The sequence below is a fragment of the Apis dorsata genome, unplaced genomic scaffold, assembly GCF_000469605.1.
Source record: "Apis dorsata unplaced genomic scaffold, Apis dorsata 1.3 scaffold_1280, whole genome shotgun sequence".
Taxonomy (NCBI): Eukaryota; Metazoa; Arthropoda; class Insecta; order Hymenoptera; family Apidae; genus Apis; species Apis dorsata.
Window position 1 is genome coordinate 50,399 of NW_006264377.1, and position 15,036 is coordinate 65,434.

Here is a 15,036-nt window from a genome sequence, read left to right on the forward strand (position 1 = left end):
ATGCGTGTTATCAAGAATTATCTATTTTTTCATTTAATTTGATTACTTCTTTGATTTTGTTATATCATTATTTAATGAATATTGAGGAGTATCATTTATGTTGTAATATGTCGTTTGTGAAATATTTGATACTGTTAAAATCTTTTAGAAACAACTTCATCAAATTTGAATTTATTATTTTGTTGGTACGCGTTTCACTTAATTTTATATTTCCCCGCAAAGCAAAAATTTAAATTAACAGAATGGTCGTTTCATTACTTCGTTAAAATTGCTTCCGTATCCCGTCGCTAATGGAATTTCTCTTCAAGCAGATCGATTATTAACCATTAATAGGTCATACTTCCAGAGAGTTGATTGTGCTTCGAAATTTTCGTTTCCTCGTGTCTTTGATCACCCACTTTAATAAACGATTTATAAATAAAAAAATAAAAAATGAGACAAAATTTTCATTAATTTCTCGACAACAAATATATCTGATTAAATAATAATTAACAAAATTACGATTCTTCTTATCGATTCCATGTTATATGGTATAGTCTGATCATAAGCAGTCGTGACAACTGATTATTTATGAGTGACCTCATGCTATTCGTTTCGAACGATTTCTTCTAAACCATTGAAATGTCCAAGTGTTGGGAATATGGCTTGCACAGTACTTCTCGATTACGCAATTGATAAATACATGGCATCGATTTTCGCCAACAAGCTATTCAGATTGATTAAGAGCTTTTATGTAGGGCAACAGTTGCGATTGCTCGAAGTATTTTCCACGTATCAAGTAATTGGTTTTTATAGAAAAAAAATTAAATAGATGAAAAAAAATTCTATTTTTTAAGAGAAATATTCTTAATTTCCTGAAATTTCAATATTTCCTGAGCAATTAAATTATCACAAAACACACGATTTATATACTATATGTACTATATATATATATTATAATGTACATGTAGTACATATACAAAAACACAAACACAATTTCTGTTTTTCTCTTTTTTTGATGAAATGTAATAAAATTTCAATTTATAAGTTAGAAATATTTAATATTCTCAGAAGATAATAATTAATATTCATTCAGGATACTAATGATGATCGAAATTAAAAATTCTTGTTCTACATTCATTAAATAGTTGTTAAGTGACTAATACTATACAAGATGATTCATTGTCATGTTAATATCTCTTCTTTTCTGATATAATCATATAATATAATAACAAAAAAATTAGTAGAATATGAAATACAGATAAACAATACAGAAAACAACAGATAATAGTAAATCTTTTTACAATTCATTTTTCGATGTTAATTTTCGATATCAATTTTATTTTTTAATGAATATTTTTTTAATTACCTGATATATTAATGCAAACACAAGATAAATATAATGATTCAAGTATTCTCATTTTCTTCGAAGTTTTCGAAGAATATATAGAATATCTTTTATATATCTCTCATTATATATCTCTCATTAAGAGAATATTCATTCTTATATTCATCTTATATGTAGAATAAAAACTAAATATAATACGTTATTAAAATAATAATCATTAACTGGATTTATTCCAGAATTCATTTCCAACTAACAAATAACAACGAGTAAATAAAAATTGTTATAGGCATTTTAATGAGGTCCAACACGCAATTTGCAATTGTCTGACCATTATCAGGTCGTAACTACTACGCGAGCTTCGTCGCTTCGTCTGATATGATCGGTCTGCAGCCACTGACAATGGCCCGGCCTCTATTCCCTGTTCTTTTCACAGCCGCATCGATGTAGGTCATGGTAACATTATATTCACGGTTTTTTTTTCCCTTGCAGTGAATTGTTACCAGCTTTCCAGTCCTATTGCCATTTTCTTTTCCACCCATCCTAAAATTCTATCTTCCTTTCTCACTCTCTATCTCCTATTTACTTTTCTTCTCTCACCGCCATGTTCTTTTTTAGATTTAACTTTAATCTTTCCTTCTTGTGCCCATCCTTTGTGTTTTCTTTTCATACCTTTCCCTTTGCTATCTCTTTTTTCTAGTCTGCATTCCATTTTCTTTGTCATTTACTTCACATTTCTCGTTTCTCTACTGCTTTTCGAATCGTATTTTTTTATATTCTTCTTACTTTCTTTTATATTTCTTCAGGGTATTTTATTTTTTTCTGTCTAATTTAGTTGATGAAGAAGAGATAATTTTTCATTATGTCGCGAATTTAATTAGTTAAAAATGCATAAAATTATAAAAATTCAATCTTAGGTGAAAGAGAAAGATAATAACGACAACAAACCACAATTTAAAAAAAAAAGATTATAATGAAATTTTATTTTAACACAAAGTCCATCTTTTTTCTAGAAATGTTCTAATTTCTTTCTCCATTATGAAATACTCTTGCAGTAAGATTCGGATTCCTTATCATGATTTATTATTTCGTAGGATATTAATATCTAATATCCGAAAATACTAATTTCAAAGTATCTTTTTCATCATAATGGCAACCTAGCTCTATTCTTCGTTAAGAGTGCAATCTGGGAAACCAATCTATGAAATTTAGGTTAAAGTTTTTTTTAAGTTCGCGAACCAAAAATTGACAAGACTTAATTTCGGATACGATACTCCTTAAAGACCCATTATAAGTCGGTTGAATCATCAATCAGATCGTAGTTAAAAAAAATTATTCACGGTTCATAGATCCATTATTCGTAAAGATTGATTTCTTTTAAAGATGAGTCTAGTGGTTAAAATATTGTTCGTAGTTCGTAGTTCTTTCATTAAACACATCTGTCCATGATGTTGAAATTATTTGTACTTTGTATATTTTGTACATTTAACAGAATTCGCAAATGTTAATACCAATTTTAATCCCATTAAAAAATTTTCACTTAGTTAATATTGTTCCAAATTGTCGACTTTCCTTTCATAGAAAATATCTATTTGCTACGTGAAAGCAACTTTATAAATTAATAAAGTTACGAGTTTCGAGCACGTTGTATTGTGTCACGAACTTGTAAAATTTCCCTGTGATGGAATTTCCGAAGTTTCGTGGATGTACCAGAGGAGTTTAAAAGCTAGGTATTTATTTAGAAAATATAGCTGTAAATTGAAGTATACCCTCGTTTATAAGTCATCGTATACTTGATAAAGTTTGGATATATTATGAAATAAATAATATTAACGTATTAATTACTTATAATATAAAGAATATATAAATCATTCGTATTTTTTTAATGAATTTCATTTATTTTAAATAATATTAATAAATAAAAATTTCTTCATCAAGGATACATGGCAAATATAGACCCCCTTTTTTTGAAACATTATAATAATTATTCCAATAATTTGTGAAGGCACATTCAAGAACTTTTGAAGATAACGATGATTCTCAACGCAAAATCCTCAAGATCATAAAGAATCACACTAGAGGCGAATTTTTAACAATCCTCGAACATTACACCTACACTGACCATCATTCTTGATTTTCTTAAATTAATTAATTCATTTTCTCTGTTTCAGCGATCACTCGATAAGCAATCGCGTGGATCGACGGGGTCACCCAACGCACTGTGAGTGCGGCGAAGTGACAAGACCCTTATGACGACGCGAGGAAACGGCCGAGAGTGCCCTGGCCACGTCGCAATCTGACTTTTAGGCCTTGTCCCACTCACTTCCACACGTTCCGCCCTCGGCCGTTTCAACCCTCTTGAAAATCCTCCCTTTCCATCTATCCAACTCGCCATCCTTCCATCTATCGCACCTTGTATGTAACACACCTGATCCTATCCTTCCACTAGCATCCCTCACGACCTATATATACACGTATACATGTACAAAACGACACCGTGCAAGCACCGTGCAAGGAACGGAGCGAGCCAACAGGTATAGAGAGAGAGAAAAAGGAAACGATCTCTCGAAGATGGAATTTTTATTTTTAGTATTTTTAGTATAGAAGGTTAATTTGTGCTAGAGCACACGATTCTGAGATAGTAATTTGAGGTGATGGTGATAATAATTAGACATAAATTGAACTGAAGGAAGAGGAGTTTTGTAAAATGTGCACTCGATGAAGATTAATTTTTAATTCTTTAATTTTATTGGTTTTCTTTGTTTGATTTATTCTTGTATAAATAGTTTTTATGCGGATTTAATTTACTGTTTATTATTTTGAGAATTATTAGACTTCAATTTTCTTTTTAATTTTAAAAGTAGTTTTAGGAAGTACGTTGTTAATGATGATAGAAGTATTTGTAAGTAAAAGAGGGAATTTGATTTTGTGAGAATGATAATGATTAAAGATAGAATAGAGTTCGTCAGTCTCATCTCAGGAACAATATAAAATAGCTTGAAGGAGTCCTAAAGTGTCTTACTTAATTTTTACTAAAGGAGAAATGTTCCTCCTTCACTTCGGATTTGAACTCAAAAGAAGGATTGTATACTGTTCAAATGGAATGAAAGAGAATCGTGGAATGGTTTTTAGATACATTAGTAATTAAATAAAGTTCAAATAGATTTATAATATAAATAAATTATTGAATTCTTGTTTGTAATTTTTCAATAATTTACAACAATTAGCAATTGAAAAGAAAAAATTATATAATAGAAAATTTATCCACTATATAGAATGCCTTCTATAGATTTCCTGTTATTATTTTATCTCTATTTTTAGATATGATATATTAGAATATATATCGATGTCCAATCTTCCTTCAATTTCTCCCTCTAATGCAGAGCTAAAAAAGACAATAAAGAAAACGTACAGAAATTTCTGCATAATACTACATCACCTCAATAAGTATTAAATCAAAGCTCGAAAATATTGAATAGTCTAGGATAAAAAATAAATTTCTATTTTAGATAGTTTTCATTAAAAAAATATTTATTTCGAGTGCCATTTTACAAGTATCCCATTTTTTGGATCTTTTGTCGTATAAAATTGTAGTGTTGTTGCAAAAAAGAATATAATTTTTTATTATTAATTTTAATATTATTTTTTTATTACTTAATTAATATTTATTATTTCAATTTTTTTTTTGAATTTCAATATAAAGTAAAACAATCGATTAGTAATAGATATTAATTTAACGTTCATTAAACGATCATGCAATTATTTCGCACGTTTAATCATACGAAATGAAAATTTTCGTTAATTACCAAATGAAATTCGACAATACACGTGATGCATAACAATGAATATGTTTATCGAATAAATGCAACAACAATAAGGTTAATTTCTATTATCGATTTTGAATTTTTTTAGTTAAAAATTACATCTTTTTGTAATTAATACAGAGATACGTGTTTCGATAAAAAATAATAATAATAAACAATGTAAATAGTTTTATCGAGAAAGGAAAAATATTGAAAATATCGATGGATCGTTTCCTCGTAAAGAAAAAAAGAATAAAATCGATAAAGATAAATTATCCTGAAACTATTAAGTTAGGAGTTAGATAATGTAAAATGGCGATAGTTAAAATGCATAACTGCCCGGATAGTCGGACGAAAGAATAACGATCAAAAAGTTGATTGAAAATTATCATAAGATTTATTTTTTATTAAATCGGGAGAGACTGTTACCGGGCTACGATCGATGTAACTTAAAGGACCATTTTTAAGAAAGCTAAAAAACTTTTATCTTTCGCAAAACTTTGTTTCTACATCTATTTTAAATTTATATAAAATTTTGGAATTTTGGAATATGAAATTTCAGCAGAATAGGAGTCAGAATTGTGCATTTGAAATTTAAAAATATAATAAGTAAATATAATTTTATATAATTATAAAATTAAATTCATTATTTAATTTGTTGATTTTTAAATTTTAAAAGTTTTTCTATGTAAAAAATTTGCATAAGAAATTCTAATAACAATTTAATTTCAAAATTATTTATGCTTATAAGAAGATTATAGTAAAATATTAAAAAATCTGATAATTTATTTATTTAAAAATCATGAAAAAAATAATTTTAATTAAAAATGCACGTTTCATTGAAACAATAAAAAGAAGTGGAAAAGAAAAATGATTTGAAATTAGAAATTATATAATAAATTATAAATACACTTACGAAATTTATGACTATTTGAAAGATTCACTATTTATGCAACAGATCTGTAATTTGCTTAGGAAAAAGGGAGTACTACTTGTTGTAAAAAAATTCCTTGAAATTGCGAACTTACAAGGTAACTTCCGTAATTTAATAACTTCGAGTTTCTTGAAACTTTCGAGAAAACGTCGATAAAAGTATCAAGGAGTCTTATCTTATATGAAAAAGTAAAAAAATACATATTATCTATTAATGTTATCGTAAAAAAGAAAAGAAAGAAAATAATTCTTTCATTCTTTTACGAAGTTTTATATTTAGAAAAGAAAAAGAAAAAAAATTGTTTCATATTTTTATCAAATTTTATCAAATTTTTAAATTATAAAAATTCTTTTTTTAAAAATATTGTACTTCCGGATATCATATACTATAATTCACGCGATCATGCATGCAACTGTACAAAATGTTGCAAAAAAAAAAAAGAAATGTGTATCTCAAGCTTTTAAAGATTATAATCATTTGCATATTACGAGACGGTTCTCGTCTATTCGCGTGTGGACTTCTGCCAGAAGCAAGAGAAATCGGGGAAGTTTGTGGTTCTGGTAGAAATTGTCGATACCGCAACTCTCGATAGAGAGGAAGAAAAAAAGAGATCGTAGTTTCGTTACTCATGGCAATATCGATGATGAACAGATGAATCTGAATGCATTTTAATAGCAGTAAAACGTTTCATCGTGATGCGCCAATTACATTATGATTTGTAATACTGTACAAAGATTTATTGGTTTGAATTCGAAAATTCGAAATTCAAAAGGTATTTCCAATGAATATAATCGAATAATCGAAGAGATTATGCATGAATATATGTTCATGATACATTCACATGTGAGAGTTGAACATAAAGATGAAATTAAATTTAAAATATTTGAAGAAAATTAAAATAATACTTGTAGAAAATTAAAAAAAAAAAAAAGAATTCTAATTTAAACTTTTCAATTTATCATCTATCATGTACTTTTATTTATTATCTTCTTTTTCCTCATTTGTGTCGTCTTTTATTCCATTTTTAGACTTTATAATTCCTTCATTTTCTTCCATCTTTATCGAAGATCTTGGCAATCAGGAAAGTGATTTCCTGAATTATTTCGAATGAATAGAATCACGAATAAAGCCAAAAAGAATATAAAAGAACAGAAACGTTCGAGATATCGGCGATAATGAATATCGTAGAAAGATGTCGTCAAAGAGACTTATGACAGAATTGTATTAAAAAAATATATTTCTATAGATTGCAAATTTTCCTCGTGCCTGATTTAAATGTGATTTTGAATATATCGTGATAATAAGTGATAGTAACGGTCATAAATTTATAAATCTAATGCTGTACAATATATTCTGTACATTTCCTACACTCTTAACATGTTTTAAAAATGAAAAATAATATACACGTACATGTACACAGAATTAAAGTCTAACTAACTGGTAAACAGGAAAGGAAATTCTTTTTGAGAACAAAAGATAAGTTGGACGCGCGAAATGAAATTTATTCATGCGAGGCATTATTTTTAACACGTTAACATAACACGTTCCTGTTCTTGTGGATCATTAGTGCCTTAACACGTACCATTTGTACAATATGAATTACATTTCTTTCTTTTCTCGTACAAAGATTTATGAAAAATATTAATATTTAGAAATTTACTTAAAAAATCCTTTCTATTAAATTTTTTAAAATTTTCTAATATATTTTAAATGTTAAAAATATTCCTTTGAAACGTTAAAAATTCTTCAATCTGGGCCAACTTACGTATTCATCAAGGTTGTTTCCACGACACGAATTTTTTCACGAATTCTCGACCATCTCCACGCCCCGTTTCTCGAATATGTAAATGAGTCGTTTTTGTGGACAAAAATTTCCGCACACGTCCATTGGACGCGCGTGAATTAATGCGCGGACGCGTTCAGAAAATGGCTACGCAGCCATAGTCGGATTTTCGTTTTAAACCACCCACGTATCATCGTTGATGCAAAGTCGAAATTTAAACAATGATGTGTCTCGTGTTAAGCGAGGTGCTCTTTCCTCGCCAAGTTTCAAGTTGGAACGGAGCGTGACAAATTGTTCGTTACGATAGCATTTCGAATTTTGGATATCGAAAACTTCCGCTGAAGGTACACAAAGATGAGAATAAATTATTATTTATTGAATTTTTATCCATAAATCATTTGCACAATTCTGACTCTGATAAAACGATAAAAAGAAATTTCACATAAATTAAGTGAAAAACATTTTAAAATGGTACTTTAAATTCGTTTTCTTTTAAAATTGGTCATCGATTAGTTAATCTTTCATGGTCAAGTATATTTTTCGCATGTTCCGCGAAAAATTTTAATCTAATTTATATAAATAATAAAAATTCAAATCCAAGTTCTTAAAGGATTTTATAAAAATTCTTATTGAACTTGATACTGTATAATATATAATTATTCCGGTAAAATGTTTAGAAAATTTATCAGCAAAAATAAAAATAGATATTGGATTTTTTTTGAAGGGATTCGAAAATAAAATTTTGGTCCTAAGAAGAGTCAGAATATCGGAAAAATGGGACAAAAGTTAATCGATCGTTGCTAACGTAGACTTGACCGACAGCCAATTTATTTTCCTGCTATCAGGAGGTCATTATTCCGGGGAAATGCAAAAATATAAAGATAAAGGGGGCTAGAGGCGATAACGAACATTAAGAAGACCTCATTCTCGATATTTTTTGAGTATCGAAATTCGACAATGGATGAAATGAGGAGTTAAAAAAAAAAAAGGAATGAAAAAGGAATCAGAAATTGGTTTTATCCATTTCTTCTCCAAGATATTTAAATTCATTTACTGGAAATGATCTTTCAATAGAAGAATCGAATTAAGTTTTTTTTTTTAAAGTTCAATTTCAATCTATTATTCTTAATTAGATTAATTGATAATTAAATAATTTTGAATATATTGTAATTGAAATCTTCAACAAACAAAATTTTTCATAGATTTTTTTTTTAATCTTGGAATAGAAATTAATTAATAGATTGGAATAGAAATTAATTAATAGATTTGAAGTAATTGATTATTTTGCATTTTATATTTTATTTATATTTGAAACAACATAGGAAAGAAATATAATTTCGCAATTATATATAACATGTTATATAACATGAAATTTAAGGAATTGAATATATCGTACAATCATAATTTATAATGACTTGATACTATTAAATTGAAATATATTCAATACGATACAATATGAAATATTTGATAAAAATCGAAGTGTCCATGATATTATTCAAAAACAATTAATCAAGAAAATCTATACAGATTTATTTAATATTTATTTAACTTCCAATTAATTTCTAATATAAAATTACTGATTTTAATTCATAATTATAAAGAAATCAGATATTCATAAACGAAATAAATTGTGAAATATAACAATTAAATCTTTAAAAAATGTTGCTATTACATTTACAGAGAGATTTACGAATAAAAAAGAGGAACAAAAAGATAATTCCACCCGACGATCATTATCTTGAGTATGCCATTACGAGGTATGCAGTCGCGTGTAAAGTTTGCTGGTCGACTAGCAGGATGTAATTGTTACTATTACCGCCATTATGTAACATTAACGAATCATCCTTAACACGCGACAATATATTAAATTGGGGCGATCGTTTCGCCAAATCTTGGCGGAATTGGTGTGACTCTATATATACAAAAGGAAGGATATCGATTAATCGCAAAGATCTATAAGGATTTCGAATTGTGTTACAATTCAGATAAAATATTTCGTTTTCGCTTAGAAATTTCTATGTTTCTGTTAAGTTATGGAATGTAATTCTTTTAATTGAAAAATATATCGTACAAAATTTGCTTCCATTATAATATTATGTCAACGAAAGTAGTAATTCAATATTTGTGATTTATTAATTATTAATGTGAAATTTTTGCTAATGTAATGAAAATGAACGTAATGAAATGAAATGAAAAAGGCTTAATACTTATTGAATTAAAGAAGGTATTATATAGCAATATCAGAAGACAGAAAATTAAGTATGAATGTTCAGAATACAATTCCAAATACCGAAGGAGCTTATTTTAATGAGAATCAGAAATAGGCATGTAATACCTTTTATGATAAAGAAGAAAAATAATGAAAAAAAAAATCATTGTTGTGTTTATAAAAGATAAAACATTAACGATTTTTTAAATTCTCATAAAATGATTTACTTTTTTGTTTAATAAACGATAATTTGAAGTTTCAATTTTATTTCTTTAGAAAAAGAATTCTCTTGTATCGCATTAATTTTTATAATGATTAATTTTGATCAGTATTTAAATAAAAAAAATATAAAAAATTAATTGTTTTCATTTTTTAGAATGGATGTTTCTAAAGTGAAAAATTATCGTGAAGATTTTTCACGATTTTTATGTTAGACATGAAAAATGATGCATCTCAGAAATGAAAAAAAATGATTAGGTCAAACACATTCTTCTGCAATGCAGGAAGGTTCTACTAGTAAAAGGATTTTTGATCTATATTTTAAACAATTTTTCGCCATATTCAAGAAATTCAAATTTTTATGAATATTATACATCGATTAATATGTCCTCATTCTATCGACTTGTGAAATTTTATTTCTCAACAAATTTCAAATGGAACGAATCTACATTGCATGATAAGAACGAAACGAAATTCACTACCAAAATTTTGCACGAAAATACAATTTAAACAAGGATAAATATCGGTTCTTGAAGATTACTTTGTAGATGAGGGTTGGAAATGGGTTAAAGTTTACAATTCTTTTTGTTCGAACAATCGAACGAATCAATACGATAATCAACTCGAACTTCCAGAACGATTAAACCTGCTTCGATTGATTTATTTAAATATTGGAAGAATTTGGATTAGTATTTGTCAGATTGTCGATCAGATTAGATCTAATTTAATCGCTGATCCAGTTTTCAAGAAGAAAATTTTATTCTCTTTAAAATATATTAATATTAATAATTAAATTAAAATGGTCAACATCTTTGATTAATCTTTCTTTGACCATGATATCATTTATATTTTATATCATTTTATATTTTATATAAAAATTTTTAATTTGAGAAATTAATAATTATAGTGAAGAAATTAACAATTTTAATTTAATCTTGACTTTTTGTTACAAATGCGAATAACATATCTCGCATTTGCTTTTCTTTTTCTTTTAAATTAAGATAAAAGAAAGAGGAAGCTTTCCAGAATACTGTGAAAATTGTTTCAAAATATTTCCGTATTTGTTAATCGTAACAATTTAGATTCTCTATATTCTCTTTTTTTTTTTCTTCCTTCCTTCCACTGATATTTATGCTTGGTAGTTTTCGCGAGTTCGCGTGCTTCTTTCAATGGCCAGGTTTTTGGAACCACTGAAATTCGTTCTGGCATGCAAATAATTTGTATAGTTGTGCCCGCTATACCGATGAATATACGTACCGATGTATAATTCGAAACGAAGGTCTCTCAAAATCAGCATTTGTTTCACTTGAAATAGGGAAATGTTCAACGATGACGTGGTCACTTCTATACTAACTTTCACGTAATAATACATTCCATTCTTTTTATTGAAACAATTTAAATTTTCACATTCTTTTTTTTAATTATGAAATAAAGTAATTATTTTTTTCAACGACTAATTTATAATTTTTTAAAAATAAATAAATATTATTGAATCGTTTTTGTAAATTTGAGAAAATATGAAAATATGTTTATTTATTTTTTTAATAAAAAAATGGTATTGGAAATTGGATGATTAATTTTAGGAATTATTTACGATCTCAATTTAATACGATATTTTTTTTTATTGTTTCATATTGATTAATTTTTTATGTACTTCGTATTGCACTGAAAATAATACCAATAATTTTTAAAATGATTCACGTATAATCTATTGATACAAAAAATTTTACTGCTAGTAATATTGGTTATACGTGATGTTATAAATTTTTTATAAATATTTTGTAAATTCAATTTAATAGAAGGAAAATTTCATTTGTTATTTATTATCTTTTTAAATAATCAAATATTCCGATGATTGATGATTGATTTATTTTAAAGACAATATGAAACAATTAATAAATATTATTTAATTACTTCCTTACGTTAGCATAAAGATGAATGAGCGATTTTGAATAGTTAATGAAGAAATAGATAGGATTTAAATTTATCAGAGATTCATTCCCGTCATTCAGAAATTACGTTTATTTCACTATTAACGCATAGTTGTGCATTGATCATGCCGAATGTTATAATATACAATTCTCAATTTACGTGTTTGCAATTGGTTACACACAGTAATGTCGTTTTACTTTGTTAGTTTGATACTTAATGGTGGTCAATTTCCACGTACGCATTATCGTTTATCAAGTCCATAACCACATTACTATTGATATAACTATATTGATCAGTTTTTCGATTCGATTGTCTGTACGATACTCGTTAACGATGCAAATTGCCTCTAATTATACAATATGTCCATTATATCACGATTATATTCGGGGAAAAACAACATCGATTCGTAATATACAAGATGCCCTTATAATCGAATGAAAATTAAGCACATATGACCAGGAATTTGAATATTATTGAATATTTAAAGGAGCTTAAGAATTAAAGGAACATATTTTAAGAATAAATGTAATAAAAGAAGGAAAGATAATTATCTTTTATTTTGATATCCTTTATATTTGGATTAAAGAAAATTTATTACTATTTAAACTTTGAGATAAATCGATATTCGATGAAACAATTAAACAACTTCAAATTTTTTAAAAATATTTTATGTTAAAATAATTCTTTAAATTAGGAATTTTCATCTTTTTTTTCTAATGATACGAAACTTGCAATCAAACTTTTTCCTTCGAAAAGAAAAATCGAGTTTGAAAGAATTAAATAGACGTTGGAATTTTTTAATATCCGTAAAAAAAGCGATAGTAAATGGATGTTCGAAGAATGTTTTATGTGGAGGAATAATGTAGGAACAGGCGCGAAACGGAACTAATTTTGTGTCCCTCGCATTCTTTACCGTCGAAACGTAATGTCGAAAATCAATCTTCTCGCATGGTGTAAGCGTAGAAACATTGAGCCAAGTTGGACGGTAATATATTTTTTACCGAGACTCAGGCAATCAACCTCACGGAATCTATTTTGCATGCGACGCATGAATCAAACTTCGATCGTTTTTTTCGTTTAATTAAATGCATTTGAATAATCGCGGTTATAAAGGACAACATTCAAGTTCACTTTGCATCGATCGAGTAATGTAATTAACTTGTTCCTCTTTTTTATTCTTTTAAAGTGATTTTACAAGTAATTGGTCGAAGAAAAAAATTAATCATTTTATTATTTGAAATAAAAGTATAAAAGTAATCATTTGAAATGATACGTATTATTTTAACTATTTTATTATATTTAGCAATATATAATAATAAGATTAAAATCAAATTAAAATTAAGATAATTCTTTTGTGAAAATCTTGGACACTTTGATTAAAATTATCAAACGATATAAAGATATTTTTTGAATATATAATAAACATATATATATATTCATCATTCATAGAAATGTATTTCATTTGGTGAAATATAAAATTAAAAAATGAAATTTAATATCTTCGAGAAGAAACAATTTTAAAGGATTATTTTATATTAATATCTATTATTATTGAAATATCATTTTTGCATTTCCCCGATAGATATAATGTCTTCCAAAAAGAAAAAATGGCAAATACGGTAATTACAGTTCATCCTTAATTACAGAAAAATTTATAATCATTATTTTTCTTCTCATTTATTTATTATTTTTTGATGCTTAATAATATTTATGATAATTATGCGGAATTTTATTTTACTGATAAGATACGTATATTTAAATATTTGATTGCGGATGTAAATTTATATTTTTACGAAAGCAACTAAATAAATTGTTTCATTTTCTAGATATTCAATATCTCTCTATTTTTTTAAATATAATATCCAATGTTATATATAGCTCTTCGATTACACAACGTTTATATTCTATAAATTTTCCATAAATATACTAACATCCGCAGTCCAACGATCTTAATTTCAATAATGGAATCACATTTAAACGCTACTATCGTTATCCAATGCTTTCGTAGCCGAGAGAATTGCTTCGAGAATTAACATTATGTTTACGATACTCATCCTCACGAAGAGGACCTTTTTCAACCCCATAAGGATTAAACGTTTCTTTTTCACGAGACGAAACTCGTAGAGATTGAAACTAGCTTAAGAGTAATGTAGATAACGTTAGATTCTAAGATTTCGGGGACACGCATCGTTCCTTCACGAGTAATTAACATCACTCAATCAAAAGATACAAATAAAAATCGTGAACGAACGAGGTTTGTTCCCTGTGTTAATTAATTATACATATATGGGCACTGCCAGGCTTGCAACTCTAATCAAAAGAACAAACCGGCATGGCCAATCAAAAGATTTCGATGAAAATTGAGCTGCCTGATCGTCGACGATTTTGAACTATGAATAAATTAAATAAAAAGGAGAACAAAAAAAAAAGGAAAATGATTTCGAAGATGATTTCAAACAGAATTTGTCGACGATTTATTACGATTTATCTATAATACGCCGGAGGAAAGCTCTGACCAAGTATAATGGAAGACCATTATCGCGAAATAAAATAAGAAAAAAGAAACAAAATTATGGTCACGAGTTTAACGTACCAAAATCGAAGCAACAGGAGGAAGAGAAAAGAATTCTTAGGAATTAAATCGTTAAATCGAAAAAGATAAAAAAAAAGTTATTCTAGAGATATTTAACCGAGTAACGAGCCGAAATTTCGTTAAGAATTTTGTACGCTAATCCCCGACAGCTAATCCTGTACACCCTCGTAGGGTGTCTTAGAGGAACAGTTCATTTTAACCGAGATGTATTTTCAAAGTTGATCGAAGAAGAACAATCT

The 15,036-nt window shown here is 27.2% G+C and overlaps 1 protein-coding gene across 1 annotated transcript in view; it reads left to right on the forward strand.

The window, feature by feature from the left end:
• LOC102681348 overlaps positions 1-4,961 on the forward strand; it is a 50,538-nt gene extending 45,577 nt beyond the window's left edge. Inside the window, exon 4 of the mRNA XM_031514852.1 lies at positions 3,496-4,961. Coding sequence (XP_031370712.1) covers positions 3,496-3,577 — 82 coding nt within the window. The 3' untranslated portion in view covers positions 3,578-4,961. The remainder of the gene's footprint in view (positions 1-3,495) is intronic.
• The last annotated feature ends 10,075 nt before the right edge of the window (positions 4,962-15,036 follow it).